The sequence below is a fragment of the Mus musculus genome, chromosome 1 (assembly GCF_000001635.26).
Source record: "Mus musculus strain C57BL/6J chromosome 1, GRCm38.p6 C57BL/6J".
Lineage (NCBI taxonomy): Eukaryota > Metazoa > Chordata > Mammalia > Rodentia > Muridae > Mus > Mus musculus.
In genome coordinates, this window is record NC_000067.6 from 173,626,795 (window position 1) to 173,650,878 (window position 24,084).

General features: G+C 38.3%; 1 protein-coding gene across 1 annotated transcript; it reads left to right on the forward strand.

The window, feature by feature from the left end:
• The first annotated feature begins 4,064 nt into the window (after positions 1-4,064).
• On the forward strand, positions 4,065-21,134 carry Ifi209 (interferon activated gene 209). The gene is made up of 7 exons (NM_175026.3): positions 4,065-4,361; positions 10,492-10,773; positions 12,072-12,208; positions 14,211-14,450; positions 15,693-16,106; positions 17,854-18,042; positions 19,197-21,134. Exons 2-7 carry the CDS (start codon positions 10,512-10,514, stop codon positions 19,215-19,217), a joined length of 1,263 nt encoding a protein of 420 aa, NP_778191.1. The 5' UTR covers positions 4,065-4,361; positions 10,492-10,511; the 3' UTR covers positions 19,218-21,134.
• Positions 21,135-24,084: the final 2,950 nt, after the last annotated feature.

The window sequence follows — 24,084 nt, forward strand, 5'->3', positions numbered from 1 at the left end:
ATGCAAAACAAGGGCATAAATACCAAGGAATACGAGATTATAGTGAGAACTGTTTAAGAAACAGGAAGTGAGCAAGGGCCACAGTGAAGCTCTCAACCATGATTCCTCTATATGACAAGAGGATGCAGACCCTTTGCACTTTGGCCAAGAGCACAGGAAAAGTCAAGCATACATCCAGGAACAGGTTCTAGCACCAATATGAGATAAAAGAAGAACCCAGAATTTCAATAGTCACGACTCCAAACAATACAGTGATTACTGAATTCCACACATTCTCCCACCACAAATAATGACAGACATAAGTCAGATATTAATAGAGAAAATTTTCTAGCTTTGTTTATCAACTGATTAGTTCCCCCACCTAATTTTTCCAGTGCCACATTTTATATTTAACTCTCTTTTCCATGTATACTCTTGGACAACACTATGGAATAGAAAGAATAAGATCATTCACTTACACAGGAATATCCTGTTTAGAGAATTGGTGTGTGTGTGTGTGTGTGTGTGTGTGTGCGTGTGCATGTGTGAGTGTGCGTGTGTGTGTGTGTGTGTGTGTGTGTGTGTGCAATACTGTATCCATTTTATCCTTTAGGCTCAGACATAATGTGAGAAATGGTGAGTGAATACAAGAAAATTGTTCTTCTAAAAGGACCTGATCTGGTATTGGGTGAGTGAAAAGGACTGAAGGCCTGAGGGCCAGCAGAAAGAATGGAAACGGGCAACCTCAGGAGATAGGAGGTTGGGGACCCCTCCAGAACGCACCAGAGACCTGAGATGTGAGACACTCTCAGGACTCAAAGAGAGGGATCTTAGATGAAATGCTGGACTGTAGGTAGGAGGAATTTATAGAGCCCACCTACCACAGGAAGACAGGGCATCAAATTGAAGGAGAGAAGAATCATCCCACAGACATAACTCTGACCCATAATTGTTCCTGTCTAAAAGAATTATAGGAATGGAAGTGGAGAGGAGGCTGAGAAAAAGAAAGTCCAGTGTCAGGCCCAAAGTAGTATCCAGCTTAAGGGGTCGTTCCAAGGCCTGACACTATTACTGAGGTTATATAGCACTCACAAAAAGGGACATAGCATAGCCACACTCTGGAAGACCCAACAAGCAACTAAAAGAGTCAGATATTTGCACCCAACCAATGGACAGAAGCAGCTGACCCCTGTCGTTGAATTAGGGAAGGATGAAAGAAGCTGAGGAGAAGGGTGATCCTGTAGGAGGACCATCAGTTTCATTTTATCTGGACCCCTGAAATCTCTCAAACACTGGAACACCAAACAGGCAGCATATACCAGCTGATATGAGGCCCTGAACACACATAGAGTAGAGGACTCCCGAGTCTGTGTTCATTCAGAGATGATGCACCTAACCCTCAAGAGTCTAGAGGCCCTAGGGAGTTTAGAGGTTAGGTGGTGTCGGGGATGGGGACATCCCTGTGGAGACAGGTGGTGTTTGGGAAAGAAATGGGATGTGGAATAGTCGGAGTAGGGACGGGTATAGGGGAGAATAAAATATGGATTGTAAAAAAAAATAAATTAAAAATGAAAGAAAATGATAAAGTAAAATTAAAAATTAATTGAGCTGAGAGATCCAAAAACCTTGGGAATGAAAATTTTTGAGTTTCCCAGGAAAATGAACAAGGTTCCTTGGGGCAGCCAGGAAAAATGGGCCATTAATCAATGGCTGTCCTAATACTGGATCAAAAGGGAGTATAAGCCCAGAGCTGAGTCATTTCCTGGAATATTTAGCTGAAGGAGAAACAAGCCCAGAGCTGAGTCAGTTCCTAGATTCTTCGAGGCCTCACCAAATAATAGAACCAATCAAAAGTGTACTAATGTCGCTGCGCAGTTCTAGCCAATCATGTTAGAGGTTTCCTAACTGTTCTAGAAAATTCCTCCAGCCCTGCATAAATGGGGCCTGCGATCTCTTTGGGTTGTCTCCATTTTGTATGGATAGCTTACCCTGTCAAGTTAGACATTTCTGCAAGATAAATGCTCTTTGCTTTTGCATACTATTTGAGTCTTGGGTCTTTCTTCAGCCATTCTTGGGCTCTTACAGAGACAGAATTAATCACATAAGTTTGTGAAGTTTTCAAATAAAAATTAATGTTATGGGCTAAAGAGTTGGTTCAGTTGTTAAGAGTATTTGCTGCTGTTTCAGGACCCAGGTGTGATTACCAGCAACCACATGGAGATTTATCACCTCCTTGGGTACCAGGCATTTACGTGTTGCACAGACATACATGTGGGCAAAAACATTCATACACCTAAAATAATAAAAATTAAATCTAAAAAAAGTGAAAGTGGAAAATAATAAGGAAAAAAGTAATTTTATATAAAATAGTGAAAAGTAAAAATTAATTTAAAGAAAAGTTCATTAAAACATTAAATAAGTTAATACTCGTGTTTAATTATTATTTGATTCCATTATTAGTATTCATCCTGTGCGATAATATCTAATTATAAGTAAAACTGTATCTCAGAGATAATGAGCAAGTCCCTTTCATAAAGTCAATTGGCAATAAAGAAAACATGATGAAATTAGGCATAGTGTACATACATGTGATCCCTACACTCAGGAGGCCAGAGCAGGAAGAGCTACATTTTGAGACTGGCCTGGGCTCCATAGTCAGACCCTGCATCGACTACCAAATGACAACAACAACAGGGATAAGAAGTCAAAGTGTAATATCACCACTTTGCCACATCACAAATTAAACCATAATTTCTTTCTCTGATGCTGTAATTTGGAATGATCCATACAAATACTGTCCACAGTGCTTGTCCCAGATTGGTACCTTTGGCTACCTTGTGGCTATGTTGGGCTTCTGCAGCAGGGATAGGCAAATCCACTGAGACATAAGCAGGAGCTGAGCGGAAACAGTAGGATCAACTTCCCCTGGGCTTTCTTTACTAAATCAGTTCAAAAGATGAAGAAAGGAAAAGGAAAAACTACATTGGCCAAACAAAAGAAAGATAAAGATGGTATTTTCCAACCTCCATTCACCATGAATAAAGGGCTGCAACCAGAATCAATGGTGGAGACACAGCACAAGTCCAGTGGCTTAGCTCTCCCAAGAAAAGCTTCTCTCTGGCTTTCCTTCCCCTTCTCTCCTTTTTGGGAATAATTAGTATTTTATGTAGTCTAAGAAACTAGTGAAAATGGCATCTAGTCAGCAAATCCACAGTTTCTAGTCATCTATATTGTTTCAGAAATACTTCAAGGTAATCCAATTCCCAATGATGGAAACATGAAATGATGGCACATTTTTAAAAGTTCTTAATTAAGGCAATCACCAGTTAAAGAATACTACTTTCCAAAGCTGGGTAAAAGATTTAAATCTAAACTGATCCTGGTCTACAGAGAGAGTTCCTGGCCAGCCAAGACTACACAGTAAAACTGTCTTTGAAAGTAAATAAATTAATAATAATAATAGTAGTAGTAGTAGTAGTAGTAGTAGTAGTAGTAGTAACAGAAAAGAGGAAAGCTAAAGCCAAAATCCTTTCTGCTTACGTGAGATTGGAGTCATATGTTTCTAACAGCATGGTACTCTGGAAAGTCCAGGGAACTAACAAAGGAGTGAAGTGTTTAAACCAAAAGCAATTTCATCTCAGATTTTTTCTTTCCTTTTCTTTTCTTTGCTTTTTTTCTTTCTTTCTTTTTTTTTTTCTTTTTGAAATTCATTCAAGAGCAGCTAGCAATTGCCAATTTCTCCTGCTGCCATTTGCATCCTGAGCAGGAAAGAAAGAGACCTGGTGACTTAGCTTTGCCTTTTGGGAGTTCATCTTTATTCAAAAGAGAGCACATTCCTGGTGACTCACTTGTGAGTTTGTTGGATGCAGTGCTTTTATATTTGGTTCTTGTACCTGTAAGATTTGTAAGAAAAGCAAAACATATCAATGGAGTGTAACTGTCTCTGACTTTCTTATGGTGACTAAAAGGTATACAGGAAGAAAACTGTTGAGTTTCAATCTCTGAGTAAATCGAAAGAGATGCACTCTGCCGGGAGGGGAACTTCCTGTTTCTTAGCTCTTCTGCCAACAAAACAACACCCAGCTGAGACATTCAGCAAGCCTCAGTCCATGGAGTGAGTCTAACCTGAGAATTTCTGTAGATTACATTTTCCAGTTCCCAAGAGATTTATTGGTTTATCTTCTTACACACATACACATACACACACACACACACACACACACACACACACACACACACACACACACCAACTCCTCCCTGTCCCCAACAAACTTTAAGAAGAAGAAGGACAAAAGAGAAGAGGAGGAAGAGGAGTGGAGAAGCCTCTAGTCCTGCCCTGTAGAAGATCTCAGCTTTACATCCCTAGAGAAACATCCAGCAAGGTGAGTTCTACCTGTTTTCTGTAGATATGGTAGATATTGGCTACATCTGTAAAAACAACAAGGACAGTGAAAAGACCTTTGCTGGTTCTTGTGGAGGAGGCAGTGCTGATCTGGTGCCTGCTGCACTCAGCAGTGAGCCCACAGCAGCCGGATTAGGGTCAGTCACTCAAAAAGATAGCAGACATCTTTAGTCCTCCACCACAGAGGAATGAGCTAAGAATAAAACATTTTGCATATTTTAGATAGTTTAATGAACTTTTTAAGCATAAATCTGAATAAGTGGATAATGTGAAGGCTATAATTAGCTCGGATAGGGAGTTCATGGTTATCTGGGATATGTGGGTGAGTGGGAAAAAGCCAAGATAGTGGCATGAAAAATTATTGTGAATGAAAAGTGCCTCTGGACATGAAATGAATTTTCTAATATCCTATCACTATGTGTAGTAGGAAGTTTCTCAGGTTCATAATATATAAACACAAAATGGTTTAACCATTTCCCAAGCCCATTCTGTGTTGTTCTTTCTTCACACCTCTCTAAAGATGGTATTTCCATTGTTAATTTCTACCATCAGGAAAGTTATTTTATTTTCCTTTTGGTTCTCTAATGGTGAAGTGTAATAGAGTGATGGAAGGTCAATTAGAACACATGTATCTTGCACATTTATAGAACAGTTTAAAGAATATATGTACCACAGCAGAGGACTTGGATAGAAGCTCTTAATTGATTTCAAAGTTCTGTGAACATTAGACCAGGCTCACTAAGTTTATTAATTATTGTAGCTAAACTTTCTAAATCACTGCAAAAGATTTTACTTATTTTTAACAATCAAGGGATGTACTTCTTTTTTATTTATTTTTATTTTTATTTTATTTTATTATATTTCAAATGTTATCCACCTTCCCAGTTTCCCCTCTTCAAACCTACTATCTCATCCCCTCTTCCTCTGCCTCTATGAGGGTACTCCCTCACACACCCAACCACTCCTGCCTGCCTGCCCTGCCATTCCCCAACACTGGGGCATTGGGCCTTCACAGGACCAAGAACCACCCCTCCCACTGATACCAAATAAGGCCATCCTCTGCTACATTTGCAGCTGGAGCCATGGTTCCCTTCATGTATACTCTTTGGTTGGTGGTTTAGTCCCTGAGAGCTCTGGGGGTTCTGTTTGGTTGATATTGTTGTTCTTCCCATGGGATGGCAAACCCCTTTAGCTCCTTCAGTCCTTCCCTAACTCCTCCATTGGGGTCCCATTGTTCAGTCTGGTGGTTGGCTGTGAGCATCTGCAATCTGTATTAGTCAGGCAGAGCCTCCATAGAGATGTACTTCTAAATGTACCATGATATTCTGATCTTTCTATTATTATTATAAGCAAGCCAGCTCATTCAGTCAACAATGTCTCAAGGGAGGGAGGATTAAAAAGAAAAAGACAATTAGACATTATAACATGACTCCAGACAGCGCTGACACTAAAGCAGGTTTATTTTTTCCCAGTCAGCTTTTATACCTTCTAGGTCCTTGCAGAGAACAGGGTCAATTTTTAAATCAAAGTAATCAAGAAAGGCTATGAACAAAGAGATCACACCAGGTAGGAATCAGCCAAAGCAATAAACAAAGTATCCTGAGTCATCATTTCTAGGGATTACCAAGACAAAAGCAAAGTCACACCTTCCTTGACTGTATTTGCCTCAATCCTAGCATCAGCCCAAATGCAATGCTGTTACTGATCCTACTGAGCCCAGTGACAAGTACTGGCCAAATTTCTATAAACAGCACCAAAAGCTCTCCACCTTATTAGATAAATCAACTATTTGTAGGAATGTTATCATTTTGTAGTATTTTAAATCAACTTAAATATAATATAGATGAAATGACTTTTTTTTAGTTACAATATGAAATGGTTTGGTTTAAAAATTCCCCTTATTATTTAATAAGGTTTATTAATAACATATGGCTATGTATATCAATTTGTATTATATTATATTTTTATTATTTAAAATAATTTTAAATTTAAATATATTTTTACAATTCTTCCACTCCCCAAATTTTTTCATATCCTCTGACCCTCTCTACCTACCCAACTTTAAGTTCTTCCTCAAAATAAAACCAAAAAACTTATAGCAAAACCCCCAAAACAAGAAAATAAAATAAAATTACACCCAAAGAGAAAAAAAAAACAACAACTGCCAAACTTTAAGCAAATGAAAGAGTGATGTACGCCTGGGTTGGTGTCTATAATTCTCTTTTGGTAGTGTGCAGAATATCTTTTAGTACCAACAAAATTTACAAGTGGGGGTGAGGCTTTATGTAGGTACCAGCCAGACATCTCTATGTTCAAAGAGTTGTGACAGTGAAATCTTCTTCAGTGGGGCCTCTTGTCAGTTTGTGAAGAGCAACGGGAAGTCTTGGCAAAAGTCTGGGTTATTTGGGGATTCCTGTGGGGACCCTTTGGACAACAACTCAACTAAGTGTAACCCAATTCCAGTTATGAAAGCTGCATGTGGTGACAAGAAGTGCCTAGGTGGGACTCTGTCTCTTCTATTAATTCGAAATTCCACTTAGACTGCCTTCATATAGGTAATATTTTGGGAGTTTTCTACTGTATTAGGTTTCCATACTACCCCTCAAATGTCCTTTAACTTTATATTCTCTCCCCATATTCCCTTCCATAACTCCTTCTCCTCTTCCCCTCCCCACTTGATCTTCCTGTCCCAAGTCCCATTCCATAATTATCTATTTTATTGCCATTTCCTAAAGAGATCTATCTTTTCACTCCATCCAGTGTTTCTCTACCTGTGGGTGGGAACACTTTGGTGGTTTGAAAGACCCTTTCACATGGGTTGCATATCAGATATCCTGCATATCAGTTATACTGCATATCAGATATCCTGCATAACAGAAATTTACAGTTCATAACAGTAGCAAAATTACAGTTATGAAATAGCAACAAAATAATTTTGCGGTTGGGGTCACCTCATGAGGAACTGAATTGAAGAGTTTCAGTATCAGGAAGGTTGTGAACAACAGCTCAAGTTGTTTATTCTATGCCTACCCCCTGTGGTTCTACAGATTATAGCTTGGTTATCATTGACTTATCCATAGCAACATATCTTAAATAAAATGTAACAATAGCTTTTACGTAAATGACTATGACATATATATTCAGGCTCATAATACCATTTTTTCAAGTTTCTGCTGTAGTTATTTCATTTGTGATACTTCCGTATTCTCCTCCTTGTCTTTTCTTTATAGCTATGTCTTATAGTTTAAAGGAAACTCTAAGTGAACCGTTACAACCTTTCCATTGCTCTAACAGTCAGCTATTCTTCCTGTTTTTCTTCTTTCACTTGGGCTTCTCTTGTAATGCAGAGGCAAGACCAGTAAAATTTGTGTTTCTGCTAAATTTTTACTGCAAGGAAATCCAACTTCGCTCACAATTGCTTCCTCACAAATAATTCTAATATCTGTTTTTTGTGGTTTTGGTCTTTGAAACTACTGAAGCTGGCAGTGTCAGACAATATATTTTTGAAACTGTCATGTTTATCAACTTAAGGCTTTGTTTCATTTTTTATTTTAATTTATGCTAAGTTTAAGGTACCTCCTTATAAAAGCAGGAATATATTTCCCTATCCAGAATGTGGTATCTGCAGATGTATATTAATACCTATTTTCTAAGTACAATTTTACTGGGAACTTCACTGTTAGGGATCATTACCACAAAATCAAGGCAGTCTGTCAAGAACAAAATGTGATGGTTCCCATGTAAGTGGGATGCATACAAATTATTCATACCTCCTGACATGTCACATATCATTATCTTTTGGAACTGTGTTTTGTCACAAGTCATGAAAGAAATCAAAGTTTTTTTATTTGTAAAGCTCTTTGGTTTATGACATCATGGAGCAGTGGTGTGTAAAGTTCACACACTCTTGTTCAAGGCAAAGTTTCTGCTGAGACTAAGCTTTTACCTTTTGCTCGAATCTTGCAAGTGATCTAGTTGGACTGACTACTTTCATGTCAGCTAGACAAAAACTAGAGTCATTTTGTAAACCAGACTCTTGATTGAGAAAATTGGTCTGCCAGACTGGCTTGTGGGCATGACTGTGGGGAGTTTTCTTGATTGACATGGAAGGTCCAGTCACTGTGAGAAGTGTCATTCCTGAGCTGGTGGTTCTGGATCCTGTAAGAAAGCATGCCAAACAAGCTATGGAGAGCAGGCCAGTAAGCAAAATCCCTGTGTGGCATGAGGAGGAAAGACTTTATTTTGTACACTACAGCATATCATTAAAGGAAATCAGGACAGGATGTTAAGGCAAGAAACTGGAGGCTGAAGCCTTTTCCTTCCCAAGCAGCTTTGGTTCAATGTTTTATCACAGCAGTAGAAACCCTAAGATAGCCATCTTCGTGTCTAAAGTTTTACAGGACACTCATGTTCTTCAATATCTTTAATCATCTTAACTAGCATGTATCTTTGAGTGGACTTTCCCTTCATCCTCTGGGTCTTTTCAGCCACATGATGCTTGTAATTTTTCTCCAAAGAATAGCAATGAATAGGCCCAGGAAATGTAACATTCCAATTATACAAAAGATATACAGAACACAATCCCTAACCCACAGTATTTACAGATTTAAGCTAATTTGGAACCTATTCGGAGTCACCCAGAAAGTACACAAATGGCTAATCAGATCCAGACTTGCAGAATAATGTTCTTTCAGGAATTCTGGAACATTCCAGAAGGCAAAGGCTCATATTGTTTTCCTTCTTAAAAATTATCATAGGCAGCAGACAGAAATAAATGAATAAATGGCAGTGAAACTCTTTTTAGCTATATCACAAAGCAGGACAAGTGCAGGAAGGCTGTAGACCCTCAGGCCTCTCATATTAAGAATAAAGGAACACAAATACAAAGACAGATCATTTGAGGCTTCCCACAAGATTTTAAGGAGTAAGGTTTAAAACAAAAACAAATTGAGGGATCATCGAGGGATTTAAACTGAATGTAATCATCATTTATATACAGAAAACAGATTCTATGAACAAGTAAGAGTGATGAATGATATCAAAAGACATCAAACAGAAAGGAGAAAAAAACAAGCAACTTTTGGCATACTTCTACCCAATAAATATTGTGACCTGACTCTTAAAAGTATGTAGATGTTCATCACAGTGACGATCATTTGGACACAGAGGACCCTGAGATGAGGACTCAACAGAAACAGAATGCCAATAAGAGATGATCAGATCCAAGTGGGCAAGTGTCAGTGCCCCTAGCATGGGTCTTGTGTTGTAGCTAAACAATATCCATTCATATGATGAGAGGATGCAGCCCCTTTGCATATAATCCATTCCAGTCAAGAGTGTAGGGAACCTACAAGCTTCAGACATGCAGAGATAAGCTCCAACATCAATGATTACTAGAAAGACCAACCAGAATTTCAACATATCTGATGGTTTGAATAAGGATGCTCCCCACATGGGTTCCTAGGGTCCACACATAATTTGAAAGATCTGAATTGCTAGTCACTAGGGAGTGGCACTATTTTAAAGGATTAGGAAGTACAATCTTGTTAGAATAGGTGTGGTCTTGTTAGATAAAGTATGTCACTGGGTGTGGGCTTAAAAAAAGCCCAAGCCAGGTCCAGTGGCTCTCTCTTCCTGATGCCTATGGATCCTGATGTAGAACTCGCAGCTATTTTTCCTGCACTGTGTCTCCCTGCCTGCTGCCATGCTCCTTAACATGATGATGATGATGGATGCATCACCCAATTAAATGCTTTCTTTTCTAAGAGTTGCTGTGGTCATAGTGTCTCTTCACAGCAATAGAACAATGACTAAGACAATGCTTATAGCCCATACTCTAAACACTGCAGCAACTGTTTATTTCTATTTCCTTCCACCACAGACCATGACAGACCTAAGCTACATACTGTTGTTAACAGGGAAGAATTTTCTAGGCTTGTTTATTAATGGATTAATTCTGCACTCATTTTTCAAAATGGCCCATTTCACAATCTCTCTCACACAGACAACTGTGAACACTATGGCATGGGTCTTTCACTCACCTGGGTGTGTCTTGTTTTTGAATTTTTATGTAAATGTGTATAATTCTTTATGCTATTATTCTCATTTAGGTTCACACATAATTTGAAAGATGGTGAATGAATACAAGAGAATTGTTCTTCTGACAGGATTAATGGGTATTAATGACCATGATTTTAGAATGGTTAAGTCCTTGTTGAGCAAAGAACTAAAACTAAATAGAATGCAAGATCAGTACGACAGAGTTAAGATTGCTGATTTGATGGAAGACAAGTTCCCAAAAGATGCTGGAGTGGACCAACTGATAAAACTATATAAGCAGATTCCAGGACTTGGAGACATTGCTAATAAACTCAAAAATGAGAAGGCAAAAGGTAATAGGGGAATACCCTGGATGTCACCCTTTCTTTAGTTTTTTCAAACATGTTCTTGCTCCACAGTGATCATAAGTGACATGGCCTATTTTGGTGTGTGTCTCTGGATGTATAGAAATGTCAACATTTCAGGTGTCAAAATATTGACATCTGACAAAATTTCCTTCCTGCAAAGAATTTTGATGTATTTGGGGTTGGATATCTTTGGGGGCATTCTGAAAAATAAAAACACAGAAGCTCTTGGGAGATGAGACTTCTCCCTACTGTAGAAAGGTGAGAAAATCATAAAATAAAGTTAGGGATATTTATTTTAAAATATTTAAGTTAATTAATGTTAATGCTCCATTAAGGCACTCAACATTATCTATTATACAAAAAATATTAAATAATTACATTAAAGTCTACTTCTCAGTGATAAGTGGTTCCACTTTTAAAGTCACCTGGCTTTAAACAAACAAACAAACACAAAGTATGATTAATTTGGTCATAAAATGTCCTATCTGTGGTCCCATCTGTGAAAGATGAAACACAGAGATATTCAGTTAAAGACCAGGCTGTAGCTATGTAGCTAGACTCAATATCAAACCCTACAAACAATCAATAATCAAATTAATAGATTAAAATCAAACAGACACAAAGGTAGAAAGTCAAGGTAAATAGCACCATTTTGTCATATCACCAATCAGATCATTTCTTTCAATGATTTCCTAATTCTTAGTGATCATCTACAGAGGATGATTTGTCAATGGTTATTGTCATAGGAGAATTTAGAGGCCAGTGATCAACACTGGGTGACTTCCATTATTGTGTTCTATACTGTTATTGAGAAAAAGTCTCTTCCTGAACGTGAGGCTCTCATTTTCTCTTAAACAGGCAAGCTAAAATATTCCTGTTCAGCCTAAAAGCTCTAGATGGGCAATTTGAGTTGTCACTAGACAGCCAAAGTCAGGTTTTCATGTTTGAGAGCAAGGGCTCTACCCACTGAAACATCTCCCCAGACCTAAACTTTAAATTCCTAGAAATAGACTGTAGAATAAGAGGGTTGGGGCAGGGATTGACTGATAGACATAGAAGTCCCCAGAATGGGAAAACTATACCAACTTCCCTTGTGGAGAACAAGTAAAATCCAGAGGCTGTCTTTTGCCTGACTTCATAGTTTTGGCCACTGTGTGGGCACACGAAACTTCTCTAGCAGTGGGAGGTAAGCACAGTGAGACAAGCAGGAGCTGAGAGCAAAGGGTGTACTTCAGTTCTCTTAGAAAAGTTCCCTGTGTTTACTGTCTTCTTTTTTGCATCAGCTAAAAGGACACGGACAGGGAAACGGAAAACCGCAGCAAAAAGACAAAGGCAAGAAGAACCCAGTACTTCCCAACCTATGTCCACCACAAATGAAGATGCAGAACCAGAATCAGGGAGGAGTACACCTGACACACAGGTATGGTGGCTAAGATCCCAGTGGAAAATCTACTAAGGTCCCTCCCCATTTTACCACCAAGTGAATATTTATCTGTCCATCTAGTCATAGGACCTAGTAAAAATCGATATTTGAAGTAATTAATTTTATATTTACTGGTCATTCGTGTGTCTGAACTACTGCATGCTGTAACTTATGTTATGTAATTCTCTACAATGGAAATATAAAATCTTTACTTAGGCAGGCAAGATGGCTCAGCAAGTAAAGGTGCTTAGTGCCATGCTGATGGCCCATGTTTAACTCACAGATCCTACAGGCCACAATGGTACATCCCACCCAAATAGGCACAATATGGGATGCCGCAGACCCTCTGGGCCCCTGTGCCTGCATAGGAAAGAGTCTCTAGAGTAGATGGGTAAGATTAGGATGTAGTGACAGACAGACAAACATGCGAGAGTGGTGATGGATCTGAATGTAATGTTTTGGTTGAGCTTCAGACTTATATTACATCAAATTATCAGAAGATATAGATCACAAAAAGACAAGAGACTCAGAGATTCACCAGTTACAGCAGAAAGGAATTTGCAGGGACTAATTAAATGTTTACATTAGAGATAATAAGCCCTGCCTAGGATCAGCCTAATGCCAGGCAAGAATTTCACACTTTAGGGTTAATAGCATCAGGGAGTTGTTAACTCTTGACAGGCCTTAAGAGTAATGTGTTATCATGGACCTCTAAATTCTTAGGTCTAGTAAAACTTATCCTGTCTGGAGAGTTCCCCCTTATTAGGGTAGTATATCAACTTACTCTTGACATGGAATGTAGCCTGTAGTAAAAGATTTCTAACTCAGTGAGATTTCTAGTCTCTTTCTGAAGACAGCTGAGTTAATGGCTAGTGCTTTATTGTTATATGGTAGTGCTTAATTAGTTACTGAATAGGTTAAACTCCTTGCTGCTATCTAGATTCTAAGAACACTGGGAAAAGGCTTTAGCTATGTTAGAATACAATCTTAAAAGGCATTTACAATAAGGTAATACTAAAGAGAGGGCACGTGAATCCATACACTAGACTAATGCGGGAATGGAAAAATTAATTTTATGGTTTATATAGATTAGGGAGAAAATGCCAGGCCCCCGGAAAGGGAGTTTCCTTGAAACTCTTTGCTTCATGAACCAGCTTCCCAGCTATCGCTTTGTCAAGCTGACTCCACCAGAGTGGCATAACAATGGGAATATAAAACAGGCTAAATTATTATTTTTTTTTAAATGTGGTCAGTTTAAAGACATTGCTTTCCAAAGCCTGTTAGAGGATATTGAACCTCAAATTGGACTTTCTAAATATAGACCAGCTAATCTGTCACCACGATGATGCACTAAAGAGTGATGTAAATGAATTGTTTGAACCAGTGTGAGGCAATCCTACCTCTGATCTTCTATTTAAAGGATGCTGTTCTCAAGGATCTTGAATCTCTTGTTTCATTTAACACTGAAAACCATGACTAGCGGAGGGGTTCAGAATAAATAGGAGAGGAGAGTGCAGCTTGGCATGTATAAGAGTTTGGGTCTAATCTCCAACACAATAAAGGAAGAAAATTGATGGCTATCAAGACAGAGAGATGTGGATCACTGAAAGAAATGAAAGCAAACCCATATAAACCTAGGATTCTACAATCTCTTCATGTGATTAAATCACTCACCCTATTATCAAATGCTTATATCAAAACCTCAGTTAAATAAATCTTTTTTCTTCCTTGGGAGGGTATGCCATTATAAAGTCATTTTGATGGCAATAGACTATATATAGGCAGCAGTTTAATTTATCTAGAGTTTTTAGATGGTCAGTTAAAATACTTTAATGTTAACAGATGACACCAGAAATCCTGAACTGATGTCACAAATACCTCAGGAGATTACAGAGCCATCTTATATGTTTGCCAGAATCTGACTCATCAGGTGTCTGCAATAACAGCCTCAGTCCCCTGACTTCTCAAATGCCTTCCAACTCCCTCCCATATTGTCCAGGTTGCTCAGTTATCTTTACCAACTGCTTCCCGAAGGAACCAAGCCATTCAAATTTCTCCAACAATAGCATCCAGCAGTGGTCAGACCAGCAGCAGATCTTCAGAAACATTACAAAGCATCATTCAGTCCCCCAAAACTCCAAAAAGACCGTCCAGCAGTATTCTGGACCCTCCAGTGTCTTCAGGAACAGCATCCAGCAGTGCCCAGGCACTAGGAGTTCCTCTAGCAACAATAGCCAAGGTAATTTTCTGTTTTCACAATAGAATGACAGATGGTTATTGCAACTTTGGACAAGCTCATTAATCCCTGTACTAGCTTTTTTTCTTTCCCAGTGATGAAGCATTCTGAACAAAAGCAACTTGGAAAGGAAAGAGTTTATTTCAGTTTAATCTTCCTTCATTGAGGGAAGCCCAAACAGAAACTCAGGCAAGAACTTGAAGGTGGGAATTGAAACAGAGACCAGAAAGGACTGAGCTTGCTTTCTTATATAATAGAGAAACATCTACCTGAGATGGCACCACTCAGAGAGAACTGCTATGTCTTCCAACATCAGTCATTAACAACAACAACAACAACAACAACAACAACAACAACAACAACAGCAGCAGCAATAACAACAAACACCCTATAGCCTGGTTGCCAAGCCAGTCTTATGGATGCAACTTCTAGGTTTAGATTCCCTCTTTCTGGTCATTTTAGTTTATATCAAGTTAACAAAACCTAAGAGCATAGCAAGTAAGCACCAGAGAGTGTAGCAATCATCTCTTTAACCATAATGTGCTCCAATGGAGAGATCAGAGAACACACAAGATTCCCCAAGCAGCTCACAGGCCAGCCTACCTCGCACACACCACAGTGAACAAGAAAGAACCTATCTCCAACAAGGTGAAAAGGCAAGACTAGCACCACAGCTTGTCCTGTGTTCTCTGTCACTCACACATCTATGAACATTCTTACACTCATTCTCACAGAAAACAATTTTTAAAAATATTTAACATAGTTAATATTTGTTGAATTACCAATCATGCAATCAATGTAGGCATAAATGATTTTATTATATGAAACACTGCATGAGGAATCTATGAAGATAACCCTGTGTAGTTTGGCTTTAGGCTGTTTCCAGTCTTTTCTGTACCTGCAAAGCATACTGAAATCACCTGTAACTAAACTTCCTTCATTTCTAAAGAAAGTGTATGATAGTCATTCCTTAAGTTCTGTAAACTATTTATCAGACACTGATGTCATACTGGGAGCTACTATTTAAGTTAGCTTGGCCTTATTTGTCAATACTAGGGAAATGTACATATAATAGCCTTATCTACTAAGTATGAAAGTATCTACTAAGCTGAAATTATTACCCACATCTCCATTTCTTCTAAGAACTAAGTTATATCATGCCAGCTATTGTTCAGATTGTTTTTCTCATTCTACCTAATTATTTGACTTAATTGTATCATTTTTTGCTGTGTACATTCTATGCAGAGACAGAGACTGAAAAATGTACCCAAAGAACCTTCTGAGGAAAATGGTCACCAGCAAGGTTCCAAAAAAGTGATGGTGTTAAAAGTAACAGAACCATTTTCATATGACGTGACAGAAGAGAAGATGTTCCATGCCACCGTGGCTACGGAAACAGAATTCTTTAGAGTAAAGGTGTTTGACATTGTCCTGAAGGAGAAGTTCATACCAAATAAGGTCCTTACCATCTCAAACTATGTTGGCTGCAATGGGTTCATAAATATATACAGTGCATCTAGTGTGTCAGAGGTAAATGATGGCGAACCAATGAATATCCCACTTTCACTGAGGAAAAGTGCCAATCGAACACCTAAAATCAACTATCTTTGCTCGAAGAAAAGAGGAATATTTGTGAATGGAGTGTTTACTGTATGTAAGGTAAGCTATTGTATTATATGTTAAAATTTCTTCTGCAATCTCTAATTTTCAATCTTAGTTTGGCAGATGCTATCGGTCAATTTACTGAGTGACAGAACTCAAGGCATTCTTGATCAGTATTGGAGACTGGGATATCATGATGAAAATTGCTTTAGAAAGAGCTTTGCCAAGAAATGGTGGCTATTCATAGACATCCATAGACTGTGCATTTACATCAATTCTTGTATCATTAAAATTTTGCTTTGTTGAGTTCTTTACCTCCTATATTAGTGAGAATTTGAAGGAGAATTTGAGAGTTGATGTCCTAAGAAATGACACAGGCTGTCATAACCAAAACAAAAATAAAAATAAACCCATCTGCTCCCAAATGGAGCTAGTGCAGAAACTTGGGTTCCCTGTCTTCTATTCTTTACTTTTAGCCAAAAAGCTAGTTAAGAGAATGGCCTCTGATTAAATGTAACAGATAAGAAAGGCTGTTTAATCTCTTAGTTTATAAATAGAGATAATGAAATAGAAAAATAATGAAAGAGTATGTCTTTTAGTTCCAGTTATCTATGCTTAACAGACCTAAATGCTTTCAAATCACAAATTCATTGTGTGTGTGTGTGTGTGTGTGTGTGTGTGTGTGTGTGTGTGTGTGTGTGTGTGTGTGTATTTATGCTCTCACACACAGGTGCACCTGCACACACAGTGATTTTTTTTTTGTTTTTCCAGGCGTTTATGTGCAGTTGATTTAAATGAATGTGCAGGTATAATAGATATAGAGTTCAAAAATTAATTGAGTGGAGTACAAACCGACACAGCAGGGATTAGGAAATGTGTGTGTCACACAAATGTGGATCCAGTCAATGAAAACTCAAAACTATTTCTTCTACACAAAAATAACCAAGGTGGCCTTTTTATCTTTATATGGGAAATTATATAAGAAATACACAGATTTTGTTTTCACTTTTCTTATGTAGACCCCTGAAGAAATTTAACTATACCGGTATAGCAGTAAAAATTAAGGCAATTTTTCCTATGGGGGAAAGCTGCAGCAAACATAGGTATGCATTCTCTAAAGGAACAGAACCGATAGAATAAATCTATATATACTAAAAAGAGATAGTAAAGTAGCTTATAGGCTATGGTTGGCTACTCAAATAATGGGTATCTCCCAACCGAAAAAAAAATCCAATAATCCTATGTTTAGTTATTCATTCCATAAGGTTGGATAACCTAGATTGTCATCAACCTACACTGGATCCCCAAAGAAGTAGGTTCTAATAACTGTTAAGGAATGACTCGGCAGCAGAGTAGATTAAATTACCTGTGAGTGTGAGGGCAGACAGGTAAAAAGGAGAAGCGTCATACTTCCAGGTATTTTTCTGTATGCTTCCATCAGAAGGGGTGACCCAAGTTTGAAATGGGTCTCTTGACCTCAAAGTGTCCGGAATTAGGGTTAGTTTTCCCATCTTGAATGATCCAATCAAGGATAACCCCTTACCTTTGCATCCAGTTGTGTTTTAGTTGATTCTTGGTGTGGTCAAGTTGACAACCAAGACTGGGCATCACAGGCTATAAAAAAAGCTTGAAAGGGGTTTACAAATCAGGATTTGCAACCCAGAATCTGTTTTGCTACCTCGTATCTCAACCTATAGCTCTATTTTTCTTGTCAGCAGCACTGTTCTGCAGATACCCTTCAATTCTGATAGATGTGACAATGTCTGGCCATTTCTCATGGAATGAGCATTAATTTATTTGGCAGAAAGAAGAAAAGTGGAACTACATTTGCTATGAGATAGGAGATGATACAGGGATGATGGAAGTGGAGGTCTACGGACGACTGACCAATATTGCTTGTAATCCTGGAGATAAACTTAGACTCATATGCTTTAAACTGATCCCAGATGAAGAAAAAGCACAGCTGAGATCTACAACACACAGTAACATGCAGGTGAGTGCTCTAGGGGAACATTCTCCTTCCCAAGGGTCATGCTTTCAGGATAATATATTGAATATCAGTGCTGCTATAGCATAGAAAATTCAAGAGATGAAAGAAAAGTAAGTTTCCCAGTTAATATATGTAAACATCTCCTTTTTATCCTTTAAACTATGATGATTGTAATTATAGAAAAAGGCAATTCAGAAAGATTCTTAAATGCCATTATATTATGGGCTAGACACAGTAGTTGATACCTTTAATTCCACCACTTAGGAGACTCAAGCAGGTTGATATGTATGAGTTGGAGGCTAGCATGGATTGCATAGTGAGTTCTAAGCCAGCCCAATTCCAAAACAGTCAGTTTTTTTTATTTGTTTTTTTTAAGTAATGAAAATATTAATTTTATGCAAGCAGAGAGATTATCTGATAAGAATGTGGCTTTGATTAAGAGACATGTTTCAAATTCTGGCTACATGGTTTCTTTTCAAAATGAGTAAAACTCCTCATCTACAACATAAAATTAATGCACATCACCAAGACTCATAAGCAGAACTTACAACAGCTCATATAAGCTGCCAAGAATACCCAGAGCAAGTTACTCCACAAAGCTGCAAGAGTCCATTTTCTTGTCACCCTGACACACAGATCCATGCAGCACTGGCTGTATACTAAAGCAAGGCTATGATTATAGTGCAAACGAATGAAATACAAGGGCTGGCCTCCTGAGTAACATTGTAGTGTTCTCAGAGAGCCCTAGTTCTCAGGACCATGAGTCAACATTCTAAACCCTCCCACAGCAGCTGTTTGGGGCATGCATTTTGTACATTCTTCCTGTTCTCCTACCCAATACAAGCCCTCCACTCAAGAGCCCTTGCCTTTAGGTCTTGCACCTTCTTCTCTCTCGTTGCTCCATAAACTATCATTCTCTTCCACCTTCATCTGTGCTGGTTTAGAGTAAAACATATAAATAAATAAAAAATAATGCATTTTTGTAGTCTCTACCAAAGAGTAAAAGGTGACCACAGGGGCAGAAAATCATAAGTAGGCAGGTGATGATGAAAAAACAATGTAAGTGGCTCATAGAGACCAGATAGTGTGACTAAAGGGGGGAAGTGTATAACCAGCTTCACCAAGACTGATCTAATGTCATTACTATCTTTTTCAAGGTTATCAAAGCTAAGAATTGAGAAACAACCACTCAGTCCTGCTTCCTTTATGAAACTGCATTAATTCTTGTTTTGCGGACTTGGACATCACTGATGTTTATAAAGATAAGATCCTGTTCCAACTAAAGAAAAATGTCATTCAACTGATAAAAGCAAGCTCTTTGGTTTAGGAAATGGCACTTATTCTTTCTACAGTTTTAGCATTTTATTACATATTTTGATTTTATAGTGTTTATACTTTGAATGAAAAAAACTTCAGGTACTTCACAAGTTTCTTGCATTTGTCAGTTGCTTTAAAACTGGGTTTGCAGACCAAGGAGGAATAAACATGTTTCATGAAATATTTTCATTTATGTTTTGGGTGAGCTATTTAAAGACAAAGCCTTACTCATAAAGGAACAGCTGTGTCATCCTCAGAAACATCAAGCCATCAATAAAAAGGATGTGGAGGCTGAAATGCAGGCTGAATGCAGTTGTGGAGACTAATGTCTTCAGAAGTGATGCAGTCCTTCCTATGCATTTCCATGAGTCAATGTGAGTACATTGTAGAGTTTAGTCATTTGAAATATGAATTTCCAGAAGTGGATGATCAGAGTACATTTTACTGCTTGCAACAGTAAAGAATCTCACCTCTGAATATAGGGTGAAATAATGTCAAGGAAATCTTGAGACCATGAGGAAGCTGTCCTAAAACAAATGAGTCTCAGTCAAGGCTTCCTGCAGTGTTAATTACCTCTCTCATTGTTATGACTGTATATCTAGAAACAGAAACTGAGAGAGATGCTTTACATTGGCTCACAGTTTAATGGTAGATGAGAGTGCTGTGGCTGATCACATTGTATCAGCAGAGCAGAAAGCAGAGAGCAATTGTATGCTCTTGAGGAGAGCTCTCTTTCTTTTTATATTCAGTTCACAAACTTTGCCAGTAGAATGTTGTCACCCACATTTAGGCTGAATTCCCAAATTGATTTATGGAAAAAAAAATTCCTCACAAACATGCCCAGGGTGTTGCCTCCTAAGTGGATCTATATCCTGTTACCTTTATAATCAGTATCAATAACGACAATGGGCAATGATGACCAATCATGGAGAAAAGGAGCAAAGGAAAGGTAGAAATAGCAGCCATAACAAGATAAGTACAAGATATGTGTTTCTGACCCCTTGGGAGATTTGTGTAGGCAAAGACCTCAGTAGACAGACATTAGGAAATGGGATTAATAGGGATGTACGAAGGTCATAAGGGTTTTACCAGTTCTCATAAGTAGATTGATATCACTACAAAGAAATGGGTTGAGGACTGATTTCTTGGATTTTATTATATTACTCCCACGTGAGAAGAAGTCAATCAAGCATAGGGTATAGTTTAGCAACCTGGAACTCCACTTGGCTTGGGGCATATAACCAACCCCTTCTAACAATGCACTGGAAGCTTCAGAGACTTACTTTCAAACACTAGGCAAACAAACCCTCTATGAACAATGTACCTACAAACCAACTGACAACCTAGAACGCTCAAGTGCATCAGGCTTCAGGTATATGTTTCCAACATGGACGTAGATTATTCTTTTAGCAATTCTTTAGTGATATATATCCCAGAACACACCTTGATGCTACAAGAGATAGCCTAATCCAGCCTAGACTTGTTTGAGTGCATAAATGAGACAAACTGTCTCCTATTTGCCATTTTATGCCTATATATTATTGTATGTGCTACTGATTAACATTAGATGACCTATGCAATAAACAAAATCCTATGGTACCCAAGTTGGTCAGTCAACCTCCTACTTCTCTTGAAGTCCATAATGTCAACACCACAGTAATTGCTATGCTTCCGTATCTTCATTTATGTGGCCTGTTATTCTCCTTGACTTCATATTTCTTCCTAACCTGCGATATTCCACGGCTTTAAATAAATGTCCGCACCTACTTTGAAAGTTGTATGATTGTTCAATTTAATTTCTGAATAAGTGGTCAAGAACCTGAGCACACAAATATCTTATGTCTTAGGGTTTCTACTGCTGTGATGAAATTCTATAAGAAAAAGCAAGTTTGGGGCAGGGTGCTATATTTGGCTATCACTATTCATCAATGAAGGAAGTTAGGGTAAGAACTCAGGGAAGGAACCTGGATGCAGGAGCTGATACGGAGGCCATGGAGTGGTGCTGCTTACTGGTTTGTTATTCTTGGCTTGCTTAGCCTGTTTTCTTATAGAACTCAGGGCCAACAGCCCAGGAATTGTACCACCCTTAATGGGCTGTGCCCTTCTCCATCAAGCACTAAGAAAAGACCTATGGCTGTATCTTACAAAGCAATTTTCTCAATTGAGGTTCTCTCATTTCATATAACCTAGCTTGTGACAAGTTGACATAGAACTACACAGCACATCCTGTAACAAGGATACAGCAAGAAACCTCACTAAATGCCAAAGTCTTTATCTTTGTTTTCCCAGCTTCCAGAACTGAGAGAAATAAATGTCTGCTTATTACAAATTACCTGATATGTGACATCCTCATATAAAAATACAAAACAAACTAAGAGAGTAAGAAAGAATGGTGTTACCCTAATAGGTGTAAAAGGATTATAACTGTGGCAAATTTGAAAATGTATTCACAAATATGCTCTTCAATGCTATTCCATGAAAATGAGAACAGCGATGTTGAAGATACCTGTGCACAGTAAGCAGGAACTGGTTTAGATCCCACTGATGTTCACATGAAGACACAATCTCCTCTCTTTTTTAACTTATCCCACTCAAACTAGAAAGTCCACTACACCTGTTGTGCTCTCTTTTTATGTTCAGGCAAAAGAAAAAGTATAACATTTGGTATAATAGTGGCACTACTTTTAAAGCAGTAATGAACTGCATTTGGAATGGATTTAAGTCCCACTGCATAAGAGAGTATTGATGGCTAGTATTCTGCACATGTTCAAATCTTCATGGTTCGAGCAGGGATGGGCCTCTGAAAGAACATCTTACTTCTGTTTTCATCAAAGACATAGTTCCAAAATGACGTCAGAATATTTGTGTTTATTCACACAATTTGCTGCTATCATTAGCACTCTAGGAAATAAAAGCTCATGTGGGGGTTCTCAGTATTGTTAATAAAATAATTTAGAAACAGACTCTAAAGGAAGCTTGAGGACAATTTCATGAGCGTTTCAGAGAAAAACAATCAAGCATCATGCATTCTGTAAATCTAGATAGCAGCTAGAATTGGGCAAGGTGGAGAAAATAAAAAGAAAAGCCCAGACCTTTCTAATTTCAGGTACAAGAAATCACACATGTACAGCCATGGATATTAAACAGGTGGTTTCAGAGCATAAGGGAAAGCAGTTCTCGATGAAGAACAAAAATACGCAGAGTGTCAGGGAAAGAGAGAGCTTAGACTTTGGCTCACTGTCCAAAGTAAAAAGATAGAAAGAAAAAGGAAATATGTGTTTTACAAAGGGGGCAGGCTTCACCATGTTACGTGGTAGGTTCAATATGAGTGGCTGAATCAAGGAACATATTTTGGTAAGTACAAGTCTTTCATCTCATTAAAGAAATAATCTCCCATCTTCTTTGAATGTCATCAAGTAAACCAGATTTCTAAGAAGCAGTATCCTGGTCAGGTGATTGAAAGGCCCTGATGTGTTGAGAGCACAAAGGTCCTTGTGTCCACAGATCTCCAGGGATACCATGAATGTTAAGTACACAGGATTGACCTCTCAAAATAAAGTATGTAAAACATGTTCTTCCATGCAGAACCTGGGAATCAGAGCTGATTAACAATCTAGTGATCTGTGTTCTCTCTTGGACTAGGACATAGCAAACTCCCACTACAACCAGAACCAAAGGTAGCTAGTAATCTAAATGACCCTTGCAGCCATGGGCTCCTCATGCTTCCACAACCAGGACCAGAGGTATCCAGTAGTCCAAATGACCTCTACATTGCCTGCATGCCCAAGATTAGGCCAGATTCTTCCATAGACCCTTAAGCTAATTTAGGTCGCATCTATTCATAACTCACTTTCTTGAAAGAAATGGTATGTGCCTTGAGTAGAGTTTAAATATAACCATGCTTTCTTGTGCTCCAGGGATTGTATTAATCCAGGAAACCTTCTTTTTAAAAATTATACTGTGTTTAAATTTGTTGGGAATAAAATATCTGGCATCAGACTCCTTAGAGTTTGATCCAGGTTGACTGACAAAATTAATCTGAATGAAGTTTTCATTCTCACCTCTTTCTGGATCACAGTCTGCTTTGACACCTGCAGAGACCCTCACAATAAATGGATTAATTTTTAATGGCAGAAACAATACTGTTGGGGTCTGGGAATCACCACAAAAACCATTCAAGCACCAATCTCAGTCAAATGGGGATAATTTATTAACCACCACAACCTAAGACTGATATATCAGGGTCACATTCTAGGCTTAGTAGCTAAACCATGACATTGAGTAAAGCTCCTATAAGAATTTTTAACCATGATATCTACAAAAATATTTGACAAGTTACTGAACCAATCAGAATTTAGGGATAGGAGACTTCCTTAGGAACATGTCTTTGTTGTAAACTTATCCTATTCCCATTGGTTGGGGTATCAACTGTGGCAGAGGTTGGCCTTGACTAACATTCACTTCTTAATTTGTCAAGCAAGATAGGTCTTGTATAACATTTGTGTCTTCACTTGTCAACCAGGATGTGAGTTGTTGTGATCATCAAAAAAATAAAGAGCTATTAAGATATGTTCTGGCAGGATGTAGGGGAAGGTGGTGCCTCAGCATGCCAAGGCATCATTCCTCTTGAGAGACCACACAGACACACTGGTATATTATAGAATAGCTTTTATTTAGGGCATAGGGAGGGGAGTTAAGAGGGTAGCAGAGGCAGAGAAAGGCAGAGAG

What these genes read in the sequence shown, in the direction of transcription:
- Ifi209 (NM_175026.3), top strand. Translation starts at nt 10,512, where the DNA reads ATGGTGAATGAATACAAGAGAATTGTTCTTCTGACAGGATTAATGGGT. An exon ending in CAAAAATGAGAAGGCAAAAG is followed by an intron (nt 10,774 to 12,071) that starts GTAATAGGGGAA and finishes TTTTTGCATCAG; the next exon opens with CTAAAAGGACACGGACAGGG. An exon ending in GGAGTACACCTGACACACAG is followed by an intron (nt 12,209 to 14,210) that starts GTATGGTGGCTA and finishes CATATTGTCCAG; the next exon opens with GTTGCTCAGTTATCTTTACC.